This window comes from Accipiter gentilis, chromosome 8 (genome assembly GCF_929443795.1).
Source record: "Accipiter gentilis chromosome 8, bAccGen1.1, whole genome shotgun sequence".
In the NCBI taxonomy this organism is placed as follows: domain Eukaryota; kingdom Metazoa; phylum Chordata; class Aves; order Accipitriformes; family Accipitridae; genus Astur; species Astur gentilis.
Genome location: NC_064887.1, coordinates 18,288,043 through 18,312,658, shown reverse-complemented (window position 1 = coordinate 18,312,658; position 24,616 = coordinate 18,288,043). Strand labels below are relative to the sequence as shown.

General features: G+C 40.3%; 1 protein-coding gene across 3 annotated transcripts; it reads left to right on the top strand.

Moving 5' to 3' along the window:
- Positions 1–581: 581 nt before the first annotated feature.
- On the top strand, positions 582–24,603 carry GTF2B (general transcription factor IIB). Of its 3 annotated transcripts, none has more exons than XM_049809173.1 (7): positions 582–689; positions 3,344–3,450; positions 14,339–14,472; positions 21,158–21,304; positions 21,441–21,570; positions 22,175–22,456; positions 24,088–24,603. In XM_049809173.1, exons 1-7 carry the CDS (start codon positions 673–675, stop codon positions 24,219–24,221), a joined length of 951 nt encoding a protein of 316 aa, XP_049665130.1. In that variant the 5' UTR covers positions 582–672; the 3' UTR covers positions 24,222–24,603. The 3 variants fall into 3 exon arrangements, with proteins under 3 accessions (XP_049665130.1, XP_049665131.1, XP_049665132.1); XM_049809174.1 differs by lacking the exon at positions 24,088–24,603 and adding an exon at positions 23,333–24,067; XM_049809175.1 differs by lacking the exon at positions 582–689 and adding an exon at positions 708–2,935.
- Positions 24,604–24,616: the final 13 nt, after the last annotated feature.

Genomic DNA, 24,616 nt, shown 5'->3' with positions numbered 1-24,616 from the left:
GCAAACTCCGGCAGTTTTACTTAAACTCGTTTTCTGCGGTATTTCACCAAACTGTTGGGAGTTTGCACAGAAACTGCTGAACCTGAGGGCAGCCCTGCTTCGGCGTGGCGAGCTGGCTGCCGGAGGAGCTTCGGCAGGAAGGTCCGTCGGCAGCACGCGGCCCTGCTCCTCGTGCTCCTGCCTGGGCGTCGGGCCGCGGAAGGTTCCAGCTCGGCCTCCGGCAGTGCAGGGCTTTTTAAGCGCCAGGGGCTGTCTGAGCCCCCGGCCCCAAGGTGCGCCGCGTCGTTGGCTTTATTGGAACAAGGTTCTGGTCCCTGAGCCGCCCGGAGGCCCAGGCCACAGGCTGGCTCCCTGCTCGCCCGCTGCCCTCGCCCTTCCCTTGGGCGGCGGATCCCTGCCCGCGAGCAGGCCGCAGCTTGGGCCTTCAGCGGTACGCGGGGTCAGCTCCGGGCGCGGCCGGGCGCGATAAACAAACCGCCCCGCTTGACGCGCAGGCCCTAAAGGAAGCGCAGGGCCTAGCTCGCAGGCGCCCGCCGCTTGCCGCCTGCTTGTCCCTTCGCGCGACCCGTAGCGAGCGCGCGGCGGGCCCCGCCCACCGCTGTCGGTATATGAGGGGGAACCGTCGCACAGCGCCCAGACTTCCTACGGGCGCTGCGGCAGGAGGGAGGCAAGATGGCGTCCACGAGCCGGTACGGGAGGCCGGCCCGGGCGCTCGGAGGGGCCCGTGCGGAGGAAGGCCCGCGAGGGAGGAGGCGGGAGGGGCTCCTCCACGCCTCGCTGTCCGCAGCACAGGAGGGAAAACGGCCGCGTTGCCCCTGCTGCCACCCGGGGAGGAACGGGTGGCCGTCGCCGCCCCCCTTGGCCGGCCCCGGTGTTCCCCGGCTCGGCGCGGCTCTCGCTGTTCGCGGCGCAGCCGGCCCGTCTCCGGTTTCCTGGCTCGCAGGGCCGTCCTCCGTGCGGCTCCCGGGGTGGCAGGAGGCCAGAGCGGGCCGCGGGGGGCCGGGCCTCCTAGGGCTTCTCCGTGTGGGCCGGGCCGGGCGGCCCTCGGCCGGCAGTGCCGGGGCGGGGGGGCGCCGAGCGAGGTCGCCTCAGCTGGCCGCCTTGCTTCTTCGTGTCGTTATTAATCGGTAGCGGTCCGAGAGGAAGTGAGCGTCTAGGGGGTTGTGTGGCGCTCTGTGCGTTGATTCCGGGGCCCCTCGTTCGTGGGAGCCCGGTGTTATCGGCGCTTGTGATCGAGCCCTCTTTCCTGTAGCTCGGCAGCGCCTTATCTTCGTGCCGCTGAGCGCGGCTCTCGCGGAGGGAGGGTTGCTCTCTCGGTCCGGGGCGTTGCGCGCCGTGAGGCCCTGGGGCGGACGTGGAGCGCCTTCCTGCGGGCCCCGCGGGTGGGCGCCGCCTGGGTGCGGAGCCCCCGCTGCCGCCCGGCCGCCCCTCAGGCTCACCGCCGCCTCTGAGCCGAGGTGGCGGCTCCCTGGCTTGGCTCCAAGGTTATCGGGTCCTGGAAGCAGCTTTTCGGCTCCCGCCCTAAATCCGTACGGGCACTAGTCGGTGGCCAGACGGGTCTCGGGCTCCGAATTAGTGTTTTGTTTTGTTTTCTTTCGCGGAGAGGTATCGAGGTTTTCTTTCAAGTCAGGAATGAAGGCAGGCCCGTGGAGCGGACTGTGGAGCGACTCCATTACTCCTGCTAAACCTGTCCTAGGATCTAGGGAGTGCTTCCTACTAGTCTTACTGAAACTCGGGAGCTCCTTGCTGAGATGGACCTTCACACGTGCTGTGCGTTTTCCTTCAGTATAGTTGGCTTATTATATTGAACCTGTACGTTACAAAGAAGTAGTACAGCATATAGGGTCTAGATAAATGCGGTAATCTGGGATAGGAAGAATAACCTTTACAATGTTTTGTGAAGGTAAAGTCTGAAACAAAACACTGTTGTTCTTTCAGGCTTCTGGATTTTATATCTTTTTTTCTTTTGCTTACTGTGTCGCTTGCCTTTTGCATAATGCCAAATGTCAGATGATTGCACATGCTTTGTCAACAGTTTTGTCTTGTCATTTGAAACCACTGGCCAAGAGTAGCAAGAAGGAAAGTTTAAAGAGCTTTTATGTAGTGTTTTGAACATAATTTACATCTGAAAATCTTGTGTGTACATGTTCTTTCTGGAGGCTGTAATATTGATAGTGATGTTGATTGTTTTGATTTTCATTTCAAATCTTAAATACTTTTCTGAACAGTCACTGGATTGAAATGTTTGGGGTTTTTTGTGCTTTTGACTCATCAGAAGTACCTAAAAAATATAAAAAAATAAGACTGAAATAATGGACTGCTGGGTAAGGGGGAAACTCAGATAAATTTAACTTCTAATAGGGTATTTTCTGCAATTGAAAGGATTAGAAGTTATTTTTTGGCACAGATTGGGGTTGGTGGGTACTCATGACAAGTTTTTTGTGATCAACTTTCATACCTTCTACTTTTTAGCTCAAGCAAAATGGCTTTGTTGAGTATATAGACCCCAGTTGTAAATATTTATTATTCCAATTTTGCAATGGTCAGTTTTAACAGAATTACTGAACAGTCATTAGTAGCTCGAATGAGGTATTTAATTTTAAAATGTTTGGTTAGAACCAATTGGTTATTACTTTAGTCAGTGACTTAAAGCTGTTGTGTTAAATAGTGCTAATGCTTTTCAGGAAGTTGTTTCTGCTGTAACTCTTGAAGATGCATGGGTGTGAAAGGGACAGATCCCTGTTATTGGAAGCAGTTGTCACATAACCCCCTTCATGAGCTGATAGTTTTTTGTTAAGATCTCACAATTAACGAGTTGCTTAATTTAAAATAGGACTTTTTCTTCAGATACTTGGAAATAATAAACCACCAGTAGAACCAGTTATTTTCTAAAAATACATGTTGCGTGTGCACTACTTCCTGAATTAAGAACCTGGTAAGTAATACTGATCTGATTAGCATGAGTGCGAACGCTCATTTGGAATGAGGCAATCGCCACTAACTTATTGGGGAACTTCGTTTAGTGAGAGACTGCAAGTTAGACTACACTTAATTAAGCCTGTTATTTAGATTTTTGATGTTTTAATTTGAAGTGATTTTGGTACAAGATATATCACAAAAAATTTGGAATTTAAGATGACCTGAAGTCTTGATTGTCAAATGTAGTGTTAGAGCATTTAAACAAAACGTGAAGTTCAGGTGTTTAGGTTAATATTCTATCATTCAAATCACTGTAAATTCTGTATTATTAAAGTGTTCTTTTCAGCAAGGAACTCTTACACTTTTGGATATGCAGCTTGTCTGATTAAAAGTGATTAATACTTCTAAATTTTTTTTTTCTTAGTTTGGATGTACTTCCAAGAGTGACTTGCCCAAATCATCCAGATTCCATTTTAGTAGAGGATTACAGAGCTGGTGATATGATTTGTTCTGAGTGCGGGCTAGTAGTAGGTAAGTAGCTATTCATATTTTTATGACTATCATGTAACTTAAATCGTGCATGTAGATTTGTTTTCCCACAAAACTGGTATATGATAACTCGAGTGTTAAAAGGCTTTTTCTTGATGCCTAAACGTTTTCTTTTATGATATTTTCTTGACTAAAGGCTTACTGTTTTGAATAGTCTGTTTTCTGGTAACTTCTTGCATTATGAAAAAAATCAAACTCTTTAAAGATTGAAAATGTAAAATAAGTTATAATATTGAATTAGAATATTGTGCTGTCTTGTCCAGTATTCTGTCTTTAATCATGACTCCTGTTTCAGTCAGGAAAGTATAAGAAATGTAATAAAATCTCTTTGTCAGATAACTTGCTTACAAAAAAAAATATTTCTCAGTTTTCCATTAGTTAGAGGTTATATTCTGCCCTGAAGGATTTCTCTTTATATCCTTGCCAGCACCTGTTTTTGTTAATTACTTCTCCCAAGGCTTTTAATACTAGCCAAAGTAAATATGCAGTTTTTTCCACTGGAATTTTGCTGAGCTCTTTCACTTGGTTCATGTGACAGCAATCTCCACAGGCTAAATTGTATTTCTAAGTATATTGGAATATTTAAAATGAAAGGCCTTTTAGGCATTGTCTTTGGAATGAGAAAGAGGGAGAAAATGATGTTGTCATAGAACATGCTGCATATTCATTTTTATGTATCTTTTCTAGGATGAGCATCTTATTGTGCATCTTACTGTCTTTATTCCTTTTGCATGGAAAATTTTTCATGCTCATGTTATGATAATTCTTTAAACCTCATTTATTTCTATTAAATTTTTTTAGACATGCCATGACCAAAAGAAAATCCTCTGTTTTGAGGGTGCATGTTCAGGTGATTTGTTCAGTGGTGCTAAATATTTCAAATATTTTTCTCCTAGACTGTGGTGATTTTGTTCTTGCTCGTCTTGCACAGAAATAAAAATTTTCATACAGCTGTTAGCATAAAACTGGAGATTTAATAAGTTGCAGCGAAAGTAGTACTAATTTAGCCAGGTGACTAAAATGTGTGTCTTTTGTTTATGTAAAAGCAAACTTCTGTGTAACTTATTAAAGTAAATGTTAAAATATTTAAATATTAGTACCAGTTTCCTTTAAAATTATGAAACCATTTAAAAGGCTAGGGGGAGGATCATTACTTTCTTTGTTAAAAGAAGGGCTGGTTTAAATTGTGTAAATTCTGATAAAGATACGTGAATCATAAATTTGCTGGTTTAAAAATTCAAATGTCCACAGCAATATTTCCTATTGAAATATCGTAATAGGATTCCAAGTTATTGCTTAAAAATAATTTGGTCCGTGTTCAGCTATTTGTGTGGCTGCCATAGAAGTTGAACCAAAGTTTAGAAAAGCCCATCTTGAGCAGTTCATAACTTTTGAGATAATTCTGGCTTTATAGAGGAAAATGTTTTGCTTGATATGTTTCATTTTTAGGAACTCGAGAGTTTATCAGAAATCTCACTTCGGGTACCTTCTGTTAGCTAGTCACAAGGAATTCTTGCTTTAGAGATTTACTCTCTGTTCTCTTCTGAATCAATAGCATTGGAGATATTTTTTTTTTAAGTTCAAGTTGTCAGCATTTTTGATGAGCAGAATCATAAAAATATTAATACAAACTTTTGCCGAGTTGAATTTTTAAAATGTGTTTAAAAAGGTCTTAGTCCTCTTTACAGCCGACACAACTGGCAGGGTAAAACCTGTTTTTTCTTTAAGCATGCAGTATTTTTTAAGTAGGCCTTTCTATGGATTTAATCACTAGAAGGATTTAACACTTCTGTAGTGCTAGTTGTTCTTGTTCTGTCTTGCTTTCCTTCAGCAATTTAGTTCACCTGTATACGTCCAGTTCGCTAGCTAGGGTATCTAGCAGCTAGCCTGGAAAAACAGTTAAATCGGATGAAGATAAATAATTGAAGAGTGCATGAGCAAATAGAAGTGTGAACATTCAACATTTTCTCTTCTGGTCTGGTAAATTCAGAGGAGGAGAAAACCAGATCCAATTCTTGATGCCTATTTTCTGGAGATGTGTGTGAAGTAGGTATGTTTTAAAGGAGTGGAGACAAAATTTTGTTTCCAAATAAGAAAACTTTTATGTATTTGTTGCGGATTCTGTGACACATGTTCCCTTCAAAAGGAAGTGATTTCATTTCCTGTTCTTACATAGAAAAGTCATGGATTTGTGTTTCAACATAAGTCATGATGTATAGCTGATGTGAACAGGGCCTACTGAGAATATGTTTAGAGGTGGGCTGAAAGTTGGTGAGATCTTTATCACTGAAGGGGATCAGTTAGAACAGTTAAAAAAACCCCAAAGACTCAATATACCCTGTAACCAAAGAAGTAGTACAGATTTGTTTAAAAATATTGTGATTTTGGTGTCTGCAGAGCACTGCCTGTTGTATGTGCTGAATTTGTGCATTTATTTTACTGTTGTAAAGTACACAGTGATGTGACTTCACTTTTTTATACTTTTTTTTGGTACAATTTGGCTGAAATCAGAGCAAAGAGTCTGACTAAACTAAGTGTATTGCCACTTGATGTTTTTCTTGCTATGGCAAAGGACTAAAGTTTCATGTTTGTGGAAAAAGTGTGAGTTTATTAAATGTAAAACTGTGTCATAGAATAGCTGGTGCGTAGATAATTTTCAGGTTTTGTAATCAATCTTCTGGGAATATGAGATGAAAGCCGTATGACTATTAGTATGCTGGTTTTGGCTGGGGTAGAGTTAATTTTCTTCATAGTAGCTGGTATGGGGCTGTGTTTTGGATTTGTGCTGAAAACAGCGTTGATAACCCAGGAATGTTTTTGTTATCGCTGGGCAGTGGTTACACAGTCAGGCCTTTTCTGCTTCTCACCCTGCCCCACCAGTGAGCAGGCTGGGGCTGCACAAGAAGTTGGGGGGGACACAGCTGGGACAGCTGACCCCGACTGACCAAAGGGATATTCCATGCCGTATGATGACATGCTCACCTTATATAGCTGGGGGAAGAAGGAAGGCTGTGTGTGTGTTTGTCTTCCCAAGTAACTGTTAGGCCCTGCATTGCTGGAGATGGCTGGACACCTGCCTGCCGATGGGAAGCGGTGAATGAATTCCTTGTTTTGCTTTATTTGTGTGCGGTGGCTTTTGCTTTACCTATTAAACTGTCTCCATCTCAGCCCATGAGTTTTCTCACTTTTACTCTTCCGATTCTCTCCCCAATCCCACTGGGGGGAGTGGGCAAGTGGCTGTGTGGGGCTTAGTTGCTGGCTGGGGTTAAACCGTGACAATTAGTATTATGGCTGAGGTTGCATTTATCAGGTATGCAGCTGAAATGGTGAAACAGTTGAAAAGTTGGGGGGAGCAGGAGGAGCTGATCTCTTCAACAGTTGAATTCCATGTCTTGGGCAGAGCTGTATATTGGAACTACTGCTTTTTTAAAGGGATTTTTGAGAAAGATTTTTAATCAATGTTGTTTTGTACTCATAGGTGGTGTTCTTTGTGTCTCAGTAAGATTGAAATTTTAAGTTAAAACCAGTATGCTGCTTTTTCTTTGCACAGCATTTTTCACTTGTTCTAAATAAACTGTACTGTTTTGCTGTGCAGTATTAAAACAATTAAATCTTGTAGTGTCAGTATAACTGAAGCTGGTGTCTGTTTTATTATTGCTTCAAAGTACTGCTTCAGTCTACTAAACACTCTCATCTGTCTTTTCACTGTTACCTTTCCTGGGTTAATTTGTGTTCCATCTTTTCATGGTAACTGTTTCCAACTTGTTGACTTTTCCTCCTGCTTCTTTTGCATGAAAGGCAGTTGAAGGCCTAAATTGCAATTATCCATCGAATTTTGATCTTAATGTGGATTGACATGCATCTGAAACTTTTCAAGTCAATGTCCAAGTTTACCTGCTGTCGTAAATCTTGTGTTTATTGTACATACTTTTCTAGGATTTATGGTACGGTAAGTGTTCATGTGCTGGCTTGAGAATTCACGAACAGAGTTCCTAGGGTTTGGAGAAGTAGTTAGTTCTGTGTTCATTTAAAACGTTGACCGTATCTCATTCTTCAGACAGACTTGGTGGGGGGAGAAGCATTTTGTTCAAGAACACAAGGCTAGTAAATCCTCCTCCTTGACAGGTAAATATTTTGCTTGCTACTTTTCAGGCGGTAAAAAAGGCTGGAAGTCAGCTGATATGAAGGGCCTGAAGAAAGCAGAATTGAAGTGGAATACAAAGCACTGAATTTTCTTGATGTAGCGAAGTGGTGAGCAGAGTTTCAGGGGGGAATAAGAATGAATCTAGTAGCATGTACAGCTGTGTAGCATCTCGGCTAGGTAGGAATACCTTTCTGATCTAAGATTTCACTTAAACTTCTGTACAGTTTCATTAAATGTCTTAAGCGTGCAGGAGTCAGAGCAGTGAGGAGTTTATTTTCAGCATTTAGTAAGTGATTTCTCATAACTGGTTAGCTCTGCTTCAGTAGGCAGGTATGGCTTAGAGAAGAACAGTGTTCTTGTGTGGAGTCTTTTTTGGATAGTCGTCTTAAATGAAAAAAGGAGAAGTCTGTCTTCAGTTGATGAGAATTCTTGGACATGTATCAACTTGTTAAAGCTTTGAATCAGATTATGACCTATATTCAGATGTTTGTTCTATGTTCTGTGTATGGCTCAGTGTTCAGTTAAAGAATTTTGGGGAAGAGTATTCAATAGCTTGTGGTGAGCAGTAAGGCTGTTATAAAATTCTGTCAGAATATTTGTTTGGCTAGTCCTTCTGAAAAGTTTGAGATCTAAATTGCACATCTTAAATTCAGGTATAGTCTATGAAGAATAGATAAGATTTAATTAATACTGCAGATATTTTTGTTCTCTACAATATAACAAACGAGTAGGAAGGGGTTTCATGATTGCCTCTCTGCTGGCCAGTCCATTAGTCAGGATGTCTGTCATTAGGGATAAGATTGATTGTTTCTATACATAGATGCTTGTTTTCTGAAAACCAAAGAAACTTTTTTTTTTTCATTTTCCCCAGCTGTTGGTAGTATCCTGTAAGTGGAGAAGGTGCATAAGTATTTCTGACTTGGATCCAGTAGAGGGCAGTTATGCAGTTACATCTATTCTAGTATCTTTATCCCTCCAAACGGTGAAAATTTTTTTCACATTTGGGTGTATGTTCATGGTTACTTCTTTCTGTGAGTATTACCAACATTTAAAACTAAAGTGTAAAATCTAAATTTAAAGTGTTACTTAAATAGGCAAATATCTTTAGATATGGATGTGTATTAGCGCCTTATATGTGGTTACAGCTTCTGCACTTGGTGTCCAGAGCACTAAAAAGTGTCTGACAAAAGTTAGTCCGTGCAAATAAAACTCTTTGCATCTACAGGAAAGCTAATTATAAAGGATGCTGATACTTAAAGAAATTCTGAATAGTTGACTTTTGCATGAGCACTCAGGGATTTTGATTTACACAGGGAATTTGTAATATGAAGAAAAGTAATTTGCTAGCCTTTTTCAGTCAGCATTTCAAGTAGTCTGTGTTTTAAGCCTAACCCATTTCAGCTTTAAGGACAAGGGTGATGATTCTAGCTGTTTCAGCAATAATGCTTGTAACAGTGGAAATTTGGACTTTAAATGCCAAAAGTTGGCATCTTTAATCAGGCTTTATAATAAGCACTGCTCTTAGCATGAAATTTCATGGAAGGTGGACAAGATTTTTCTAGTTAGTGGGTTCTAGGCTGGGAACCAAAGGTGTTTGAGAGCCACTACGAAGAATGCTTCCATTAGTTGAAGTACTAGATTTAACTAGTGGAATAAGAGTAACATTTTGAATCAACCTATTCAGGGAATGTTTTTTTTACTGGCTTCCTTACCAGATTGGCAAAGTGATTTAGGGCAAATAAGGGCTAGAAATGATCTGAACTCCTCTGATGGAAGAAGAGTCCAAAACCTCTTATTTTTGTGATGTAGTGTAGATCAGGCACAACATTTTTCATTGAGATTGTGTAGTTTGGAGCATCCTTTGTGAGTACTCGAGCTGTTTGTCTTTTAAAGGCCACAAGCCCTGGAGAGGTGTAACTTCAACTGACCAGGCTTGTCCACCAGATTGTAACATTTCTACTCTCATTTGCTTCCTCCAAAATTCTTACAAGTTGATGGTTTAGGAAGCTCCGAAGTGCTTTTAAATTTGTTATCATTTTGAAATGCAGGAGCTGCTAAGCCTTTGTTATTTTAACAGTCATTTGCTTACAGTGCTATACTGTCTGTTTCAATTCATAGTTGCCTGTCGGTACTGGTATGATCTTGCTGATGTCTGGACACTAGTCGAAGTCTTCTGGGAATTTTTCTTTTGTTTTTGTTTAACATCTGAAAGTCTGCTCAGATTCTGTTTGTAATTTCAGCTGAGTGTTGTGAATAGGCTGGTGTTGCTGTTGGTGGTGATGCATTTGTGGTGTTGACAATTTATTGAAGATTATAACTTTTTGTAAAAAGAATATTACTATTTTACAAAAGGTTGGAAATTCTGTAGAAAAAGCTGTGACTGTAAAATTGTGTGGGTTTTTTCCCCCGAGAGTTTATTCTTCGGTAATGTTTAATACATCTGGTCTTAAATAGACGTTCTAAAGCTGAAAACTGAAAAAAAGAGTTGAGTTCGTATTTTGGAAGCTGTAAAGTCAAGTACTAATGTATGGGGGCAGTGCGTAAGCTAATAAATAGAATGTGAAGGAGTATATATCTGGAGTACTGTGTCTAACTCCGCACTGCTCAGTACCAGAAAGATAGAGACTTGCTGGAGCAAGTCCAGCAGAAGATTGTGAAAGTGATTTAGGGACTGAGCATTTTCCATACGAGGAGAGGCTGAAAGCTGAGACTGTTAGCCTGGAAAAGAGAAGGCTCAGTTCAGCCTGGCTTTGTGCAGTTACACATCTTCACGATTCTCCTCAGCTTGTAGTCTGCTGCCTAGGTTTTTCATTGTAGTTTTTCTCAGCACCTCAGTACTCTGGTTAATAAGGAGTTGATTGAAATGAATTGTAATTCTCTCTCTCTCTAGATATATTTTTATTTTTTTTAATTTGGCATTGTAAAATGCTTTTAATTAGAAGTATAATATGTGTGCTCACTAGATGGCAGCAGATTCTTTAACTGTAAGAATGAAACATTCTGGAGAAGCAATAGGTGTTTTGGTACTTTAAAGTGCAAATAAACTTTAATACGATATTTATGTTAAGATTAAAATATTAGTTGTTAATATGTAGAACTTGATGCAATGTATAGCTAACATTAGAGCTCCTCTGGAAAAGACTTAAGAACATACCTTCTCAGAACTGTTTCAGGACTGAATATGGAAGATAACATTACTAGAGGCTTGAATTTCATCCTATTTCTTGTTTTGATTAAACATGTTCAATTTCCAGCTATATTGTCTTCATATAACAGATAATACAAAATGCAAGAAGAGAGTCAAATACATGTGTGTTATGAATTATTGCAAGTGGAGTGCAACATTAAAATAGCTAGTATTATTTCTCTATAAATGTGTAATTGCAGATCCAGGGCTTGTTGAGTGAAAATATTTTCCTTTGAGAAATCAGTTTCTATTTTTAGGGGAGGAGTAAACATACATAATTTGTGATCTGTAGCTGTTTTAAGCTAACTTAAAAAAACCTGTTCAAAATGATATTTTAATTTTTGATACTGACCTGAGTTTACTCTTACATTTCTGTAGCGCATGCTCTTTGCATTTGGCAGTTGTGAAGAAAAGTAACCTTGGTCTGAGGTTTTCCGTTCTGAATAACAGTTCTGCATTTTACTAAATGAGCTTTTCAGATGGTGGGTAACCTGAGTCAGTGAAGTTTGCAGTGTGTGTTTCCACTAGAGCCTCTGTGTTTGTCTATTAGACTGCATTTTAAAGAGTAACTGAATACTGGAAGAATGGTTTACAAAATGAAATGGGGCAATGGACGAAAAAATTCATGTGTTCAGAAAGATGCTTCAGGGTATCAGCCTAGAGATGGGTTCCACAAAGATTTGGTCATGTAAACTGCATTTTTTGTGTGTACTTCAGAGGAGGAAGCCGAGGAGGTGAACTCATCTCTCTGATGAAAATTAAATAAAGGAGTGTCTAATGTAACTGTATCTAGTGAAGCTTATTTTTGTTCAAAAGGACTGCATCAGAAGGAAGTAGTGAAGGCAATATGCAGTCGCTCCCATACTTATCACAACTCGATACCTCTGCCAAAACCAATATAATAATCATGTGAGAAAGCAGAGACTATCTTACAAGGTACTTATTGGGAGCTTTTTTTTTTTTACTCTGATGTTTGACTGTCAGACCTGTTTTCCAGGTGCTTCAGGAAAGCCCATCAGTAGTGTATGACCCAGCAAATTCAGTTTAGCACTTGAAATGTTAACTTGGGACCAGTCTTCAAGGCTGATTCCTTACACTGCTGTTTGTAAGACTGACTTCAGTATTTTACGGTTTTGTTTTGATCACTTAGGGTGGGGCTTAATTGCATCTGTACTAACATCACAGTTCCAAAGTGTTTTTTATGTTTTGAAGAGTTAAAAATAATAAATGGGATAACTAGCTGCTTGTAGCTGAGTATATTTTCTATCTATGGAAACCTTTTCGCCTATTTGTTCCATTTTCGTTAATATTTCTAGCTTGTGTCATGCTTTTATAGAAGCCTTTTGAAAGGTGGAATGCACTTCCTAGGACCTCTGTATATTTTAAGTAAGATGCTGAGAGTATACAGAAAAACTTCTTTTCTGCAATAGCAGATTTTTGGGCAAAATAAAGATATGTGCATACTGCATCTTAAGTACACAAATGCTTTATATTCAGTGATTTGTTCTACTTAATCTTTTCTCACTCTGAAATAGTAGGCTCAGTCCTCTGTTTGTAATATGTTTGCCAAAGCAGGCAGTGATATAACACTTTTTTGTTAGAGCAGGAATGGTTCATAACTCACAGGAGGCAGATCCCTGAGTGAGTCATTTAGGTCATTCCTACTTGTGTGGAAAAAATATTACATCATTGCTCTGTACTCAGTGTTCTATTTATACCATGCCAGAATTTTAAGTACATTTTGCTTTTTTTAGATGCTGTAAACAGTATTGGGGGGTTGTCTTAAAGTAAAGTTACTGCTAGGCCATAGAAGGAGCAATACTGAATCAAGTATTTACAGAGAGACCAGGAGCTAGAGGAGCATGCTGTCTGCTAATTTAAGCTTGCAAGGGGGGGGAAGACCTTTGTAGCAGAACAAAGGGATTGATGTGTTCTTTTACCCTGCTATACTCTTAACCTTCTAGTTCCTGATGATTTTTTTTTTTCTCCCCTTCTTGGTTTTCATTAGAGCAGTAAATAAAGGTGGAACATAGCTATGAGCATATCTGGCAAATATTGATGAGAACACCTCTAACCTAAATTTATTCTTTTGGGTTGTGGTGACTTCTTATGGTTCATTCACAGCTTTTATTTTCAACATAAAATTATACAAGGAATATGCTTGAAAATTAAGTTCCTCATTCAGAATAAATTCCGCCCACCAAGTAATTATGCAGCTGCACCCCTTTGTCCATTGCTCTTGTATTTTTTCCAGCTTCGTATCTTGTATTACCGTTGTTTGCAGAGTGCTTTTACCTGTCTGCTTATGTTTTCACTAGGTTAAATAAGCTTCTGTGGTTTAATGCTAAGACTTCCATACCGGAAATTTTTCTTGCAGTCAATGCTACTTATTTTTTGCAGACATTTCTTTCACATCACGCTTAAACGCTGATAAATGTAGTGAATTTTTCCTCAGGTTTAGCAGAGCAGGGTGACAATTATATTGAAGTTTGTTCTGATATCCTACACAGAGCTGTAATCTGCTTTACTGGAAAACACTAAGAAAAGTATTCTTTTTGTGCTTTATGGTATGTGTATTCTTAAAAATTCTATAATATTGCCTTGGAGGCAACACCCTTGAGATGCAGCTTTTACCAGACCTGTGAATAGAATGAACTGCACTGCCAACAGTTGGGGGTGTGGGTAGGTTTTTTGTGTGGTGGTCTGGTTTTTTTTTTTTTGTGGTGTTTTTTGTGTTTTTTGTTTGTTTGTTTTTTTTGTTTGTTTTTAAGATTGTATTGTGATTACTCTGCGGTTTTTGCTTGCATCAAAATGTTGGTTACAGTTATTTCTCAATCTGAAAAGTTTCAGTAGGAAAGGTTTACGGAAAATTTTATATGTGTATACACGTGTGTATACGCGTGTGTATATATATAGTGTGTTGATACTGCCAAGCATAAACGGAGTTGGGCAGGGTCAGACCTGCCTTCAAGAACAAGAATTGAGCTGTAAAATGTTGTTATGGTGGGTTAGAAGGTGGCATATTTCAGAGTGCCAAGGACCTAGAGCTCATGCGCAGAGGTGATTTACTACAGCTTAATGAGAGTACGCATGACAGATAATTCGCATGTGCACTTTGAACACATGGCAAATGTGAGAGAACTTGTTAAGTTACAGTAACTTATTTGTCTAAGCACTGAGAACCATAGGTAACCATGACCTCCAGCTTGTAATCAAGATCTTGATTCCTCTTGTGTATTGAAGATCCCATGATATTCTTTAAGGTTAACCGTAACTCTTTGTGTTTGGGATGCGTTTCTCTAGTTATTTGTCTTGCGTGCAGCTCTTGTTGCATATGCCCCCCCTCCTCCCCCCTTTGCTTTCAACTTAACTTGTAAATCCCAGACATTTTGGTACATTGTCCTGCAAGTTACTGTTCTGTTTGGGAATGCTAAGAGACTGCTTTCTTATAATGGAGAACTCTGATGTGTAACTTTAGTGTTTAATTAAATATTTCAAAATGTTATATTAATGCAGACTGTTGCTTTCTGTGAACTCAGGTGACCGGGTCATAGACGTAGGGTCAGAGTGGAGAACTTTCAGCAATGACAAAGCAACAAAAGATCCATCTCGAGTCGGGGATACCCAGAATCCTTTGTTGAGTGATGGCGACTTGAGTACGATGATTGGCAAGGTAACACTTAAAATACTAAATTTTACTAAGTTTGAGTGTTTTTGTCAACTTCATGTTTGTATGTCTATAGGGAATTTATTCAGAGAATGTATTTACAAAGAGATTTTGTCTGAACTGAACTCCTACATTGCAATGGTGTGTAAAATGTGGCTCTTCCCTGGTGGTAGCAGGAAAGGGCTGACCTCTTCAACAAAAGAGAAGTTTGCAGTGCTGTGGGGTTACTTGCCACTCTTTGGTATGCTGCTATAAATAGAAAAGCTGATGTTGCAGTCTTTTAAGAAACACTTTGACTTAGCCGTGTATATTTGAGATAATTCTGAAATAACAGATGCTTAGTTTTGAGGCCTCAATAGCTAGTATTGCCCAACTTGAACTATCATTTTTTGTAATAAAATCTGTATCAGATTCATATTGGAGACCCGGAGATCTACGTGGATGTTGTACATGTTCCTCCAGATAATGTTAAAGCACTAAATGTAGAATTCTTTCATGGTGTGAGTGCTCCAGAAGAAAGTATTAAATATATATTTAAGTTGAAATTTAGTGGTACAGCCACTGTTTCTATGCTGTTTCCCATGAGAGAGCAAGCAAGATTAATCACGCAAGCATCCTCCCTTTAATGAAGTAGTGACCCAGGTAAGGTTTCATTATGGTACTTTGTGTTATATTTTTTTTACTGCAAAATCCAAATTGATTTTTGTGGATTTCTTGAATGTTTCCTGAAAGGTGGTCCAGTTGCTGATAAATAACTGTTAAAAATGTATTGCTGCTTTGTGTGTTGTGGTACATTCACACCAGGATTTCTCAGAAGTTTTTGTTCCAGTGATGTTGCTAGATGAAGAAGCAGACATACCTAAATATACATTGATATGTAAAGGGGAGTGTGCACCATACTTCTTAACCAAGAATTCTTCAAAGAGATGAAGTTGACTCATGAATACTGGTATGGACAGCTAATCTTTCACCTTCGGTGAAAAAGAAACCTTCTGTTCAAAGGATTGTCCCAAGTAGATGGTTCTGTTTTGGACAACTCCAATGCCCACCAGATTTTAGGATGCGTTATGGTGGCTTTTGGAATCTGTTCAGGCAAACTAATTTCTACACTGCTCCATTAAAAAAGTTGGTGTTGCTAAGTAGCTTGGTGAAGTAGTCCTGTAGAAGTCACTGGAGTTTTAATGTCACCTGTAAAGGTCCAGAAAGATCGTAGTTCTTGGGGCCTGGATTTCTGTTGCTGATTTGGTCAGCTGTGATAAAGATCAGATAAGTGCCTTTATAGACAGATGGAGAAATGGACTGTTTACTCCAGGTTCACACTGTTGTCTCTTTTTGGAACTGTGTAAATACAGGGTTTGTTTCTGGGAGCTCAGTTTGATTCGGTAGGTAGGATGACCTGAGCTCTTTTAGAACCTGTGTGTTGGAAAAGGCAAAAGATACTTCAGCTAAAGGTAGAATTTGTATCCAGGCGAACAGTGACTTGTGCTGTTAACCCTCTTCTCTTTGGAGGTTCAGATCCTCTTTTAGAATAAGAGGGATAGCAGCCTCAGTGAGAGAATTAAAGACATAAAGAAACGTCTGTGAAAAGTTTTTCAGTGAAAACTAAAAATTTTCGGAGATGGACACTGATCTAATGAAACAGTTTTGCTGTTAACCAGAACAGCCCAGAATAGGCATGAGCAAACTTGCTGTAGCAAAGAGTGCCAGTAGTGAAGACAAGATGTGGGAATGTCAGTGTGGCATGATTAACCTATGAGAACTGTGAATAAAAATGTCCAAGTACTGGAACTGCAGGATCATGTTGGAGAAGGTAAAGGGGGCAGTCTGTCCTACTGTGGATATTTTATTTGCACAGGGAGGAATCACAGAAGGAACACATAATTTTCTACAGGAAATTGGGAATGTCTTTGACAAATCAGGATGTGTTCTGTACAAGAGTTCCTGTGTTTGTCTTGCCAGTGAGCCGGGGTTCTGGGATGTCAGCTCATTGATGAGAACTCTGTATCAGGAGCTGCTTTTTTTTCTGTCATTTGGAAAGATGAGAATGGCTTGTATCAGAAGATGCTGAAGAAATTTCCTATCAGTGCAGAAAGGGCATGAATTTTACAGCAAAAATAGCTAAACCAAGGAAGCAGTACATTTCTCAAGCAGTCTTCTGAAGTCCTTGCCAGCAGTAGGCTGGGATTGACCTAGATATGCACAGTGGTTGAACAAGGGTGAAATTGGTGTAGTCACGAGGAAGATAAGTAGTATCCGACAGAGTACAGAACAGCCTTCATGAATTCCAGAGGATGAAGCAGGGTAAGATTGTATTTCCTCAGTTAACAACAGGTCTGAGAATGGCCTGGAGTGGACCCCAGATTTGTGTGCTAGAGATTGCTTTAGCCTTTTGCACGGGACAGGGAACAGATGTATTCCTTTCTGCTTGAGGTAGAGCTACAGATAATAGAATCTTTAAAACAACACCCCCCCGCCCAAAACAAAACCAAAACCAAACCAACAAAAAAAAACACAACCCCAAAAACACCACTACCACCAAAACCCCACCAACCCCAAAATGTAACCTGTGTTGTGGAAAATCCAAAAGAGAAGGACATTGATAATTCTCATGGCACATTGTGTCATAGTTTTATTGTAGACTCCTGGGAACGTAGGTGGAATTGGAGTCTGAACTGCTTGCCAGTTACAACAGTAAAGTTCTGGTGACTGGCTGTTGCCTTGAAATAGTAAAGGAAGGGGTCAGTTCTGCTTCACAGAATGGTTTGTCACTCTTTCCTCTTTGAAACCAGGAGGTGCTGCTTTGGCACTCCTTTCTACTGGAGATATGTGGTCTGTATCTGCTAGCAGCAAGAGAGGCTGCTTTGCCCATGCAAAGGGTTTAGTTCCTAATTGGTTTTAGTACTTAAGGGACCCATCTGTCTCAGGCAGCAACAGCCTGTGTTGGAAGAAAGATTAATTTGTGGAGAGGAGGATGAATAGCATAGTTGGCTGTGGTGGAAGTGTTTTGCATTCTTCAGGCAGATCTTCAGGATAATGGCACAGAACTGTATCTCTGAAAGTAGATACTGTGTGCTGCAGTTGATCTGATGGCAGTGCAGATCAACTGGAGATGTGGTGATCTCTGGCATTAGTTGTGACTTGATTGCCAGAATATTATAGTTACTTCTAAAATCCTCATGTAAAATTAACTGAACAAGCAGGTCCTAGATTTGCCTTGATATAAAGAAAACGTTAAATTTTGCTACTTATCTTGTGGAAGAAGTTGTCTTTTGTTACCCTTTGTAGTTAATCTAGTCCTTTTTGTAGTGGGTGCAACTACAAAAGAATTTAGGCTGGTTGAACAAGAAACTAATGCAATCTCCTGGTATAGAATTCCTATCCTTTGATCAGATGCCTCTGGAAGGAAGCTGGCTGTCGTCAGACTGCATGGCCTGGATCTAGAAGCACTATATTGATAAGCAGTGGCAAGATATCAAGGGCTGATGATTGAAAAAGAAGAAAAGATTCATCAGACTCTATAATGAGGTAGTTGTACTGGGCAAGAAGACTGCTGGATCTGGGGGCACTTCTTGATACTGTGGATAACCTCAAGTCAATTATGCGGATGATGGTGATATTTCTACTTTCTGCTATTAAAGGGGATATACTGGGGTACAAAGCTCTTGGCTGCCAGCATTGTGAGCCTAACCTCCATTGAGGCCCTTCAGAGATTACCAGTGTTTACTGGACTGTGTTTTCTCACTCTAGCTATCTTTGAGGCTGTTTCCAGGATCGTATCCATGAGGTTTCTGCTCTGTTTGAAAGCCAAACAGGTGGAATTCCTGACTTTGACAGATACCTTTTTTGCTGAGATGGGAAAGATATGAGTAGATGTCTCATAAAGGCCACAACAGTAAAACACACAATCCTTAAAAATCCTTAAAGTCTGTTTAATTTCATTTAAAACTGTATGGCTTCTGTCTTTTCCACAAAGGGAAATAGACTCCTGACATGGTTATCAAGGGCTGAAGCCAGCGAAGCATTGTCTCTCTACTGAAAGCTCCAGAAAGAAAGTAGATGGTGCATTTAAATAGCAAATGCAGGAAGAATTGCTGTGGTTTATTTAAGTGTTTGAGATGGAAGAGTATTTTCCAACCCTTTTATAGTTGTGAGCTGTATATTGGGTACGGCTCTTGGAGAGTGCTTATACTGACAGGGTAAAACCCTTTGGCTAACAGTACTTGCCTATAGCTGCATTGATAGTTTCAATATACATAAGCAAATGTTTGAAGGAAAAGGTAACCATAAGTACCAGCAAGAAAGTAAAAAATGAGAGATTAAGGAGAACCATTTAAAAACAAAACAAAAACCTTTTAGGTGCTATATAGTGGACCAGGGAAAATCCCTGTGGTGAAGGGGAATACTTGATGGCCCCAGGACATAGCAGTGCTTCCTGGTAAAGGACTATCTGTTATGAAAGGACTGGGGACTTGCTGTCAGGGTTGATGGGCCTTTGTCTGTGGTCGCTCTTCTGGCATCTACAAGATTTTGAGCACATGCAGTTCCTGTAAGAGTTTGTGCATGGTGCTCATCTAGGAGTCTGTGATGCACATGAATGTTGTAATGCATTGCAGGAAACAGGGATATGAATGATGGCCAGGGAGGAGCTTTTTGACCCGAGATGTGTATGTTTTGGGCCAAGGGAAGTTGTTTTGGCATAATTTCTGAAAAGAATCTCTAGCGTTGCAGATATGTTTGTAATGCTCTTTGTGGCCTGAAGTTTGTGCTTGATTCTTGCTCTTTGTTTACCTTTGAACCTTACTGGGAACCTTTGGATAGTTGGAGGTGCTCATCCAGTAAAGGAAGTGGGATTGCCTTTGGAGCAGCCCTCTGCTGTGTTGGTACCAGGGTCATTTCTGGGTGGTTCTTTCATCTGAAAGGATGTTTGAAGGAGTAGGGAAAAAAAAAAACCCAAGAACAATCTTAGAATTGGCATCTGTCATATAGGGCCTAACCAAGGGGCTAAGGAAACTTGTGAGGGAGGGTTTTGTGCCAGAATCCTCTGTTTCCTCAGCAGTATCAAAGTGTGTGTGCATCACAGATCTGGGTCTCAACAATAGAGGTATCCACTGAGGTCATCAGAAATGGATGTAACTGGAGTCCTTGGGTGTGGGGAATTGGAACAGTGTAAGTGAATGGTCGAGAGTGAGCGTTACTAGTGTCAGCCAAAGAACATGTATTTAATGCAGATGTGCACTGGGGAGAGATTATAGAATTGGAGGCTGTCTTAAAATAGACAGACAATTCCCAAGAACATGGATCAGGAAAGAATCAATGAGCTCTGACTCCATCTGGGCAGCTCAGAGGAATACAGTGGTGCCAGGGTGTGGTCTGCCCTTTGTTCACTGTGTTCTGGCCCCACCTTGTACCACCCAGGCATCCTGATACATTGCTGAGTCTTCAACCTGAGAACTTTTGTGTGCAAGTGCTGGATGTGAATAGCCAGGTTAGCAGTCAGTTGTAGATCAAGATCTGCTTTATGCTTACTGTTTTTGGCAAAACAGAACAGTGTAGTGGTCTGTGTCTGCAGCGGCCATCGTATCAGCTTGTTTAAATGACCAAATCTGTCTGCAATGAAAGTTGGATGCCGTTGCCCAGCTAAATTGTTCGAAGGTCCCAGCAAGAAATAAATGCTTGCCGATTCAGGGAATCCAGGTTTCTACTCATGACGTGGAATTGTCATGAAGAAGTGTTTTCCACTTGAGAGAACTCGTGGGCCCACACACTGTGACAGTAAACACATAAGTAGGCAATATAAATTACGGACATTGCTCTTCTGATCTTACAGGCTATGTTGTCATCAGCTAGTACTAATCTGGCATGGCATTATTTGTTAAAAGACGTGTTTCAGACTGATGGCTAAGTGAAGGCCTTAAACATTTTTAGACCCTCTTAGTTGGGCAAAATTGATTGTATATCTAACAGAAGTATGCAATCTGCACTATCAGTTGTAAGGTCAAGAAAAAAAAAAAAAAGCATGTTGGAAGTTTGTTTTGAAGTTGTAAGGTTGAGTTGGTGACTCTTACTTCTAAGACCTCAAGCTTTTCTTTAAAGAGGTCTGTGGTTTTCCTGTAAAGGCAGAATATATGGATATTTACATTTTGCCACAATTAAGGCTTGCAACTGCTAGCAGGCACAGCATCAAATTGGTTTTGAATAGGTCATTGGTTTGGATGTTCTCTTTGCCCATGCCTTCATTTTCATATTTGAGTTATTGTTGTAACAACTGGTCTCCAGTTGGCCATAACATTTTGTTTTTCTGACTCGCCAGTCTGCCACAGTGCAGATGCAGCCCAATTGACATATGGGTTGCATGAAATCTAGTCTTGGACCTCAGCATTGGTGACAGGAGTAATGAGTCACACATTGGCTACGTATTATTCGTTTTATTCTTTAAAATACTGTTACATTAGGAAAGAAAAATCCCTACATAATCCGTGGAAATCAATTCACTATTTGAGACTTGTGCAAAGTATAGAACCTGATGCTTGAAACAATGCTCGATTGTATGATTTACTTCAATGATATTTATTTGCACAACTGTTCAAACTGAATGCCTTGTATTAAGGTGTATAAAGCTGGAAGGTGTTTGCTCTTGAAATGAGGAGGAAGTTGCTTGTGTTTCATTGACAATAAAATTTTTTCTTTTCAGGGCACAGGTGCAGCAAGTTTTGATGAATTTGGGAATTCAAAGTACCAAAATCGCAGAACTATGAGCAGCTCTGATCGTGCAATGATGAATGCTTTTAAAGAAATTACGAACATGGCAGACAGAATCAACCTCCCTAGAAATATAGTTGTAAGTTCATGTCTCCCTCCCTTAAATTGTTCTGGCATTGACTTAGTTAGCATAATATAATGAGCACATGAATTTTTGATATTGCTGCTAATTAAATGGCCTAGAGTTAATTAAATTTAGTCTTCTTACTTTGAAGGATCGAACAAATAATTTATTCAAGCAAGTGTATGAGCAGAAGAGCCTGAAGGGAAGGAGTAATGATGCTATTGCTTCTGCTTGTCTCTACATAGCCTGTAGGCAAGAGGGTGTTCCAAGAACGTTTAAAGGTAAGTTTTCAGTGATACAGATTCAATTTTGCTATGAAGTAAAGGTCTAGTTACTGTCACTGTAGGAGGCTGGTTTTCTCATTCCTGGACTTTGCTGAATTGGTTGTTCTCAGCCACAGCTCACCTTTGGGGGGGATGATAGGAGGGGGTCTGGAAATTTGTTATATTTGTGAAGTGAGTAGGCTCTCAGGCATGGGATTTTTGGTCATAATGCATTAAAAATTAGCATTTGAAAGTCATTTTGAGTGTTGGTGAAACTTAAAAGGTATTGCTTTGACTGGAGGGTGGTGGGGACTGTTGTAACTGAATTTGAACTGACAGTTCTGCAGTAAATATGTGCAACTCTTCCCTGACAGGGATGCGGCTTTGTTTGGCGTTGAGTACTAAATTTCCCTTACTAAGCAAGCTGTATTAGTTAGCTCCTTAAGAAAAATGTGCCCTGACTGAAGTGATTTGGAAGTTTCACAGATGTGCAAAGCTTATTTAGTGATGGTGGCCTTCATGACATTGGCCTTCTTTGTGGGTCTTAATGAGAATCAAATTTGATTATTTTGGGGGAGCAAATGCTGTCATGCCTAAAGTTTAATTTTTACTCTTTGTTTAGAAATATGTGCAGTGTCCAGGATTTCAAAGAAGGAAATAGGCCGGTGTTTTAAACTTATTTTGAAAGCTCTCGAAACAAGTGTTGATCTGATTACAACTGGAGACTTCATGTCAAGATTCTGTTCCAATCTGGGTCTTCCCAAACAAGTACAAATGGCAGCAACACATATTGCCCGTAAAGCTGTGGAATTAGATTTGGTTCCTGGGAGAAGCCCTATCTCTGTAGCAGCTGCAGCTATTTACATGGCATCACAAGCTTCTGCAGAGAAGAGGACACAAAAAGGTAAAACTTTTTTTTTTAACATTTTTTGTTTTTCTCCTTCCCCATGTCTTGCTGGTTGAGAGAATTCAATGTTGTTGTAAAACTTGCATGAGGTCTGTGCAAGTAATGATAAGCTGCTGTTCTAACTGCACGCAGCAAGGACTAAACCAGGATCTCCCACTCCCCAAAATGAAAATTGAGTAATTGGCTGTGCTCAACATAAACTTGAGTTCAATTTCTTCCAGCACTAGGAGTTGGATTCTTGAATGCAATAGACCAGTGTGTTCAACTGAGCATAGTTTTAACCTTACCCATGCTAATACTTGCATGTCTTACATTCTGCTGCTCTAAAATACTCCAAATGCAAACTGGGGCAGTTGCAGGCAGCATTATGGCTTTAGATTACATTGAGTCTTTAATTATTCTAGCAGCCAGGGAATCTCGTAAATCAGTACATGTTCCTTGACTTCTTGCGAGCCTGTGATAAAGATTGGAAGCGGTGGGATAGCAGGCTTGGTTGTAGCTCACCTTTGGCATTACTCTCTAGTGGCAGGGTAGCATTTAGGAAGCCAGTAAAGGGTTCAGAGCTGTTCCTGAGTTTCAGAGCAGCATGGATCAGCCTCCAGGGCTCAAGAGAATCAGGCCTGTGTGGGGGTGGTGCACAGGGAAGGAAGGGAGCTAAGGCTGTGGTGGTTAGAACTTGGTGTGACAAATGGATCCAAGTGCTGGTAGCTGTCTGTGAAAGCTCTGTTGATGTGTCTAGTCCAGTTCAGGTCAGAAATGTTAAAAATCTAGCAATTTCTTAGTGGAGAGATGCTTTTAGGTAAAGAATAGCCTTTATCTGTCAGGTTGTGGTGCTTTGTTCTGCACTAATCACTACTTATTCTGTCCCTGGAGCTTTCATCATGTTGGCAGTTTCCTGGGCATGCGAGTCATCTAGAGCCCAAGCAGTACGGTGCCTTCATCCTTGCTCACCTTGAGCTATTGGATTATGGCTCTTAAGAGTGATTGTTAAAATACAGCTGCCTGCCATGGATACAGACATGACTCCATACTCACTTCAGTGTCCTCAGACAACGCTGAAGGCTTTCATGCAGTTCAAGGTTTAAATTTCAAACTTGGTTAAATCTGGAATAAATTCAAGTTTCTCTGCATCTCAAGTGTTTCTTCAGCTCATTAAACAGTGCTCTGTGCCTCTGACTTGCTTCTCTGTGTATTTTAAAGTAAATGTCTTTCATGTTTAGCTGAAGGTATCGCTTTTTGTCTATCCCTAATTTTTTTTGCTGGTTTTGCTTATATTTAATTAAAGCACAAAAATGATCCTGATGTTGATGATGATTTATTAGAATGTTGCTAGGCACATGTAGAGTTTGCAGTAGATGTTTCTAATGACTTTTGCACTCTTAGCCCTCTGCCAATTTGAAACTGATACTATTCCAAGATGGATAGCTTTAAGTTGAATTATGGCACGTGAGAAGACTTATGTATGCAAAGTATTAGTCACCATGGTTAAAACCCTTTTTATACCAGGCTTTTGGGAGAGTTAGGAATGAAGCTAAGTGTATAGCACTTCTTGATAAATTATGCTTGCTGGTTTCTTCAGTACAAATGGCAAAAGTAAAAACTAATCACTTATCTGCTTTTTGTCTTAGAAATTGGTGATATTGCTGGTGTGGCTGATGTTACGATTAGACAATCGTACAGGCTGATCTATCCTCGAGCTCCAGATCTCTTCCCAGCAGACTTCAAGTTTGATACCCCAGTAGACAAACTACCACAGCTGTGAAATTGCAGAGGGTTACTTTTAATTTCTATTAAAAAACAAACAAAAACCCAAACCCCAACTCAACAGCAACAAACTTTTGGTTTTTGCCTATAATAAAGGATGTACAAAGTGTTAATATTGAGTCTTCATGTTGTGGAACTGGAGGATATGGAGATGGAGCGTAACTGCTGGAACGCAGCACACATTCCAAGGGTAAACAAACTCATTGTGTGGCATTTCGTTATGTATATATTAGTGGAAGTAAATATTTAATGATTGTTGCAACAACCTTAATTTCATATTGTTGAACTTATTTAGATTTCTTTTGTAGGGATCTAGTAAAATGTATTTTGGAAAATCTAAAATATTATGTAATTCCCAAATAAACTCTTTTCCAAAAACACTTACCATCTTGT

Bases quoted from the DNA above. Each gene is read 5' to 3' on its own strand.
- GTF2B (XM_049809173.1), top strand. The intron at 3,451-14,338 runs GTAAGTAGCTAT...CTGTGAACTCAG, and splicing joins TGAGTGCGGGCTAGTAGTAG to GTGACCGGGTCATAGACGTA. The intron at 21,305-21,440 runs GTAAGTTCATGT...CTTACTTTGAAG, and splicing joins ACCTCCCTAGAAATATAGTT to GATCGAACAAATAATTTATT.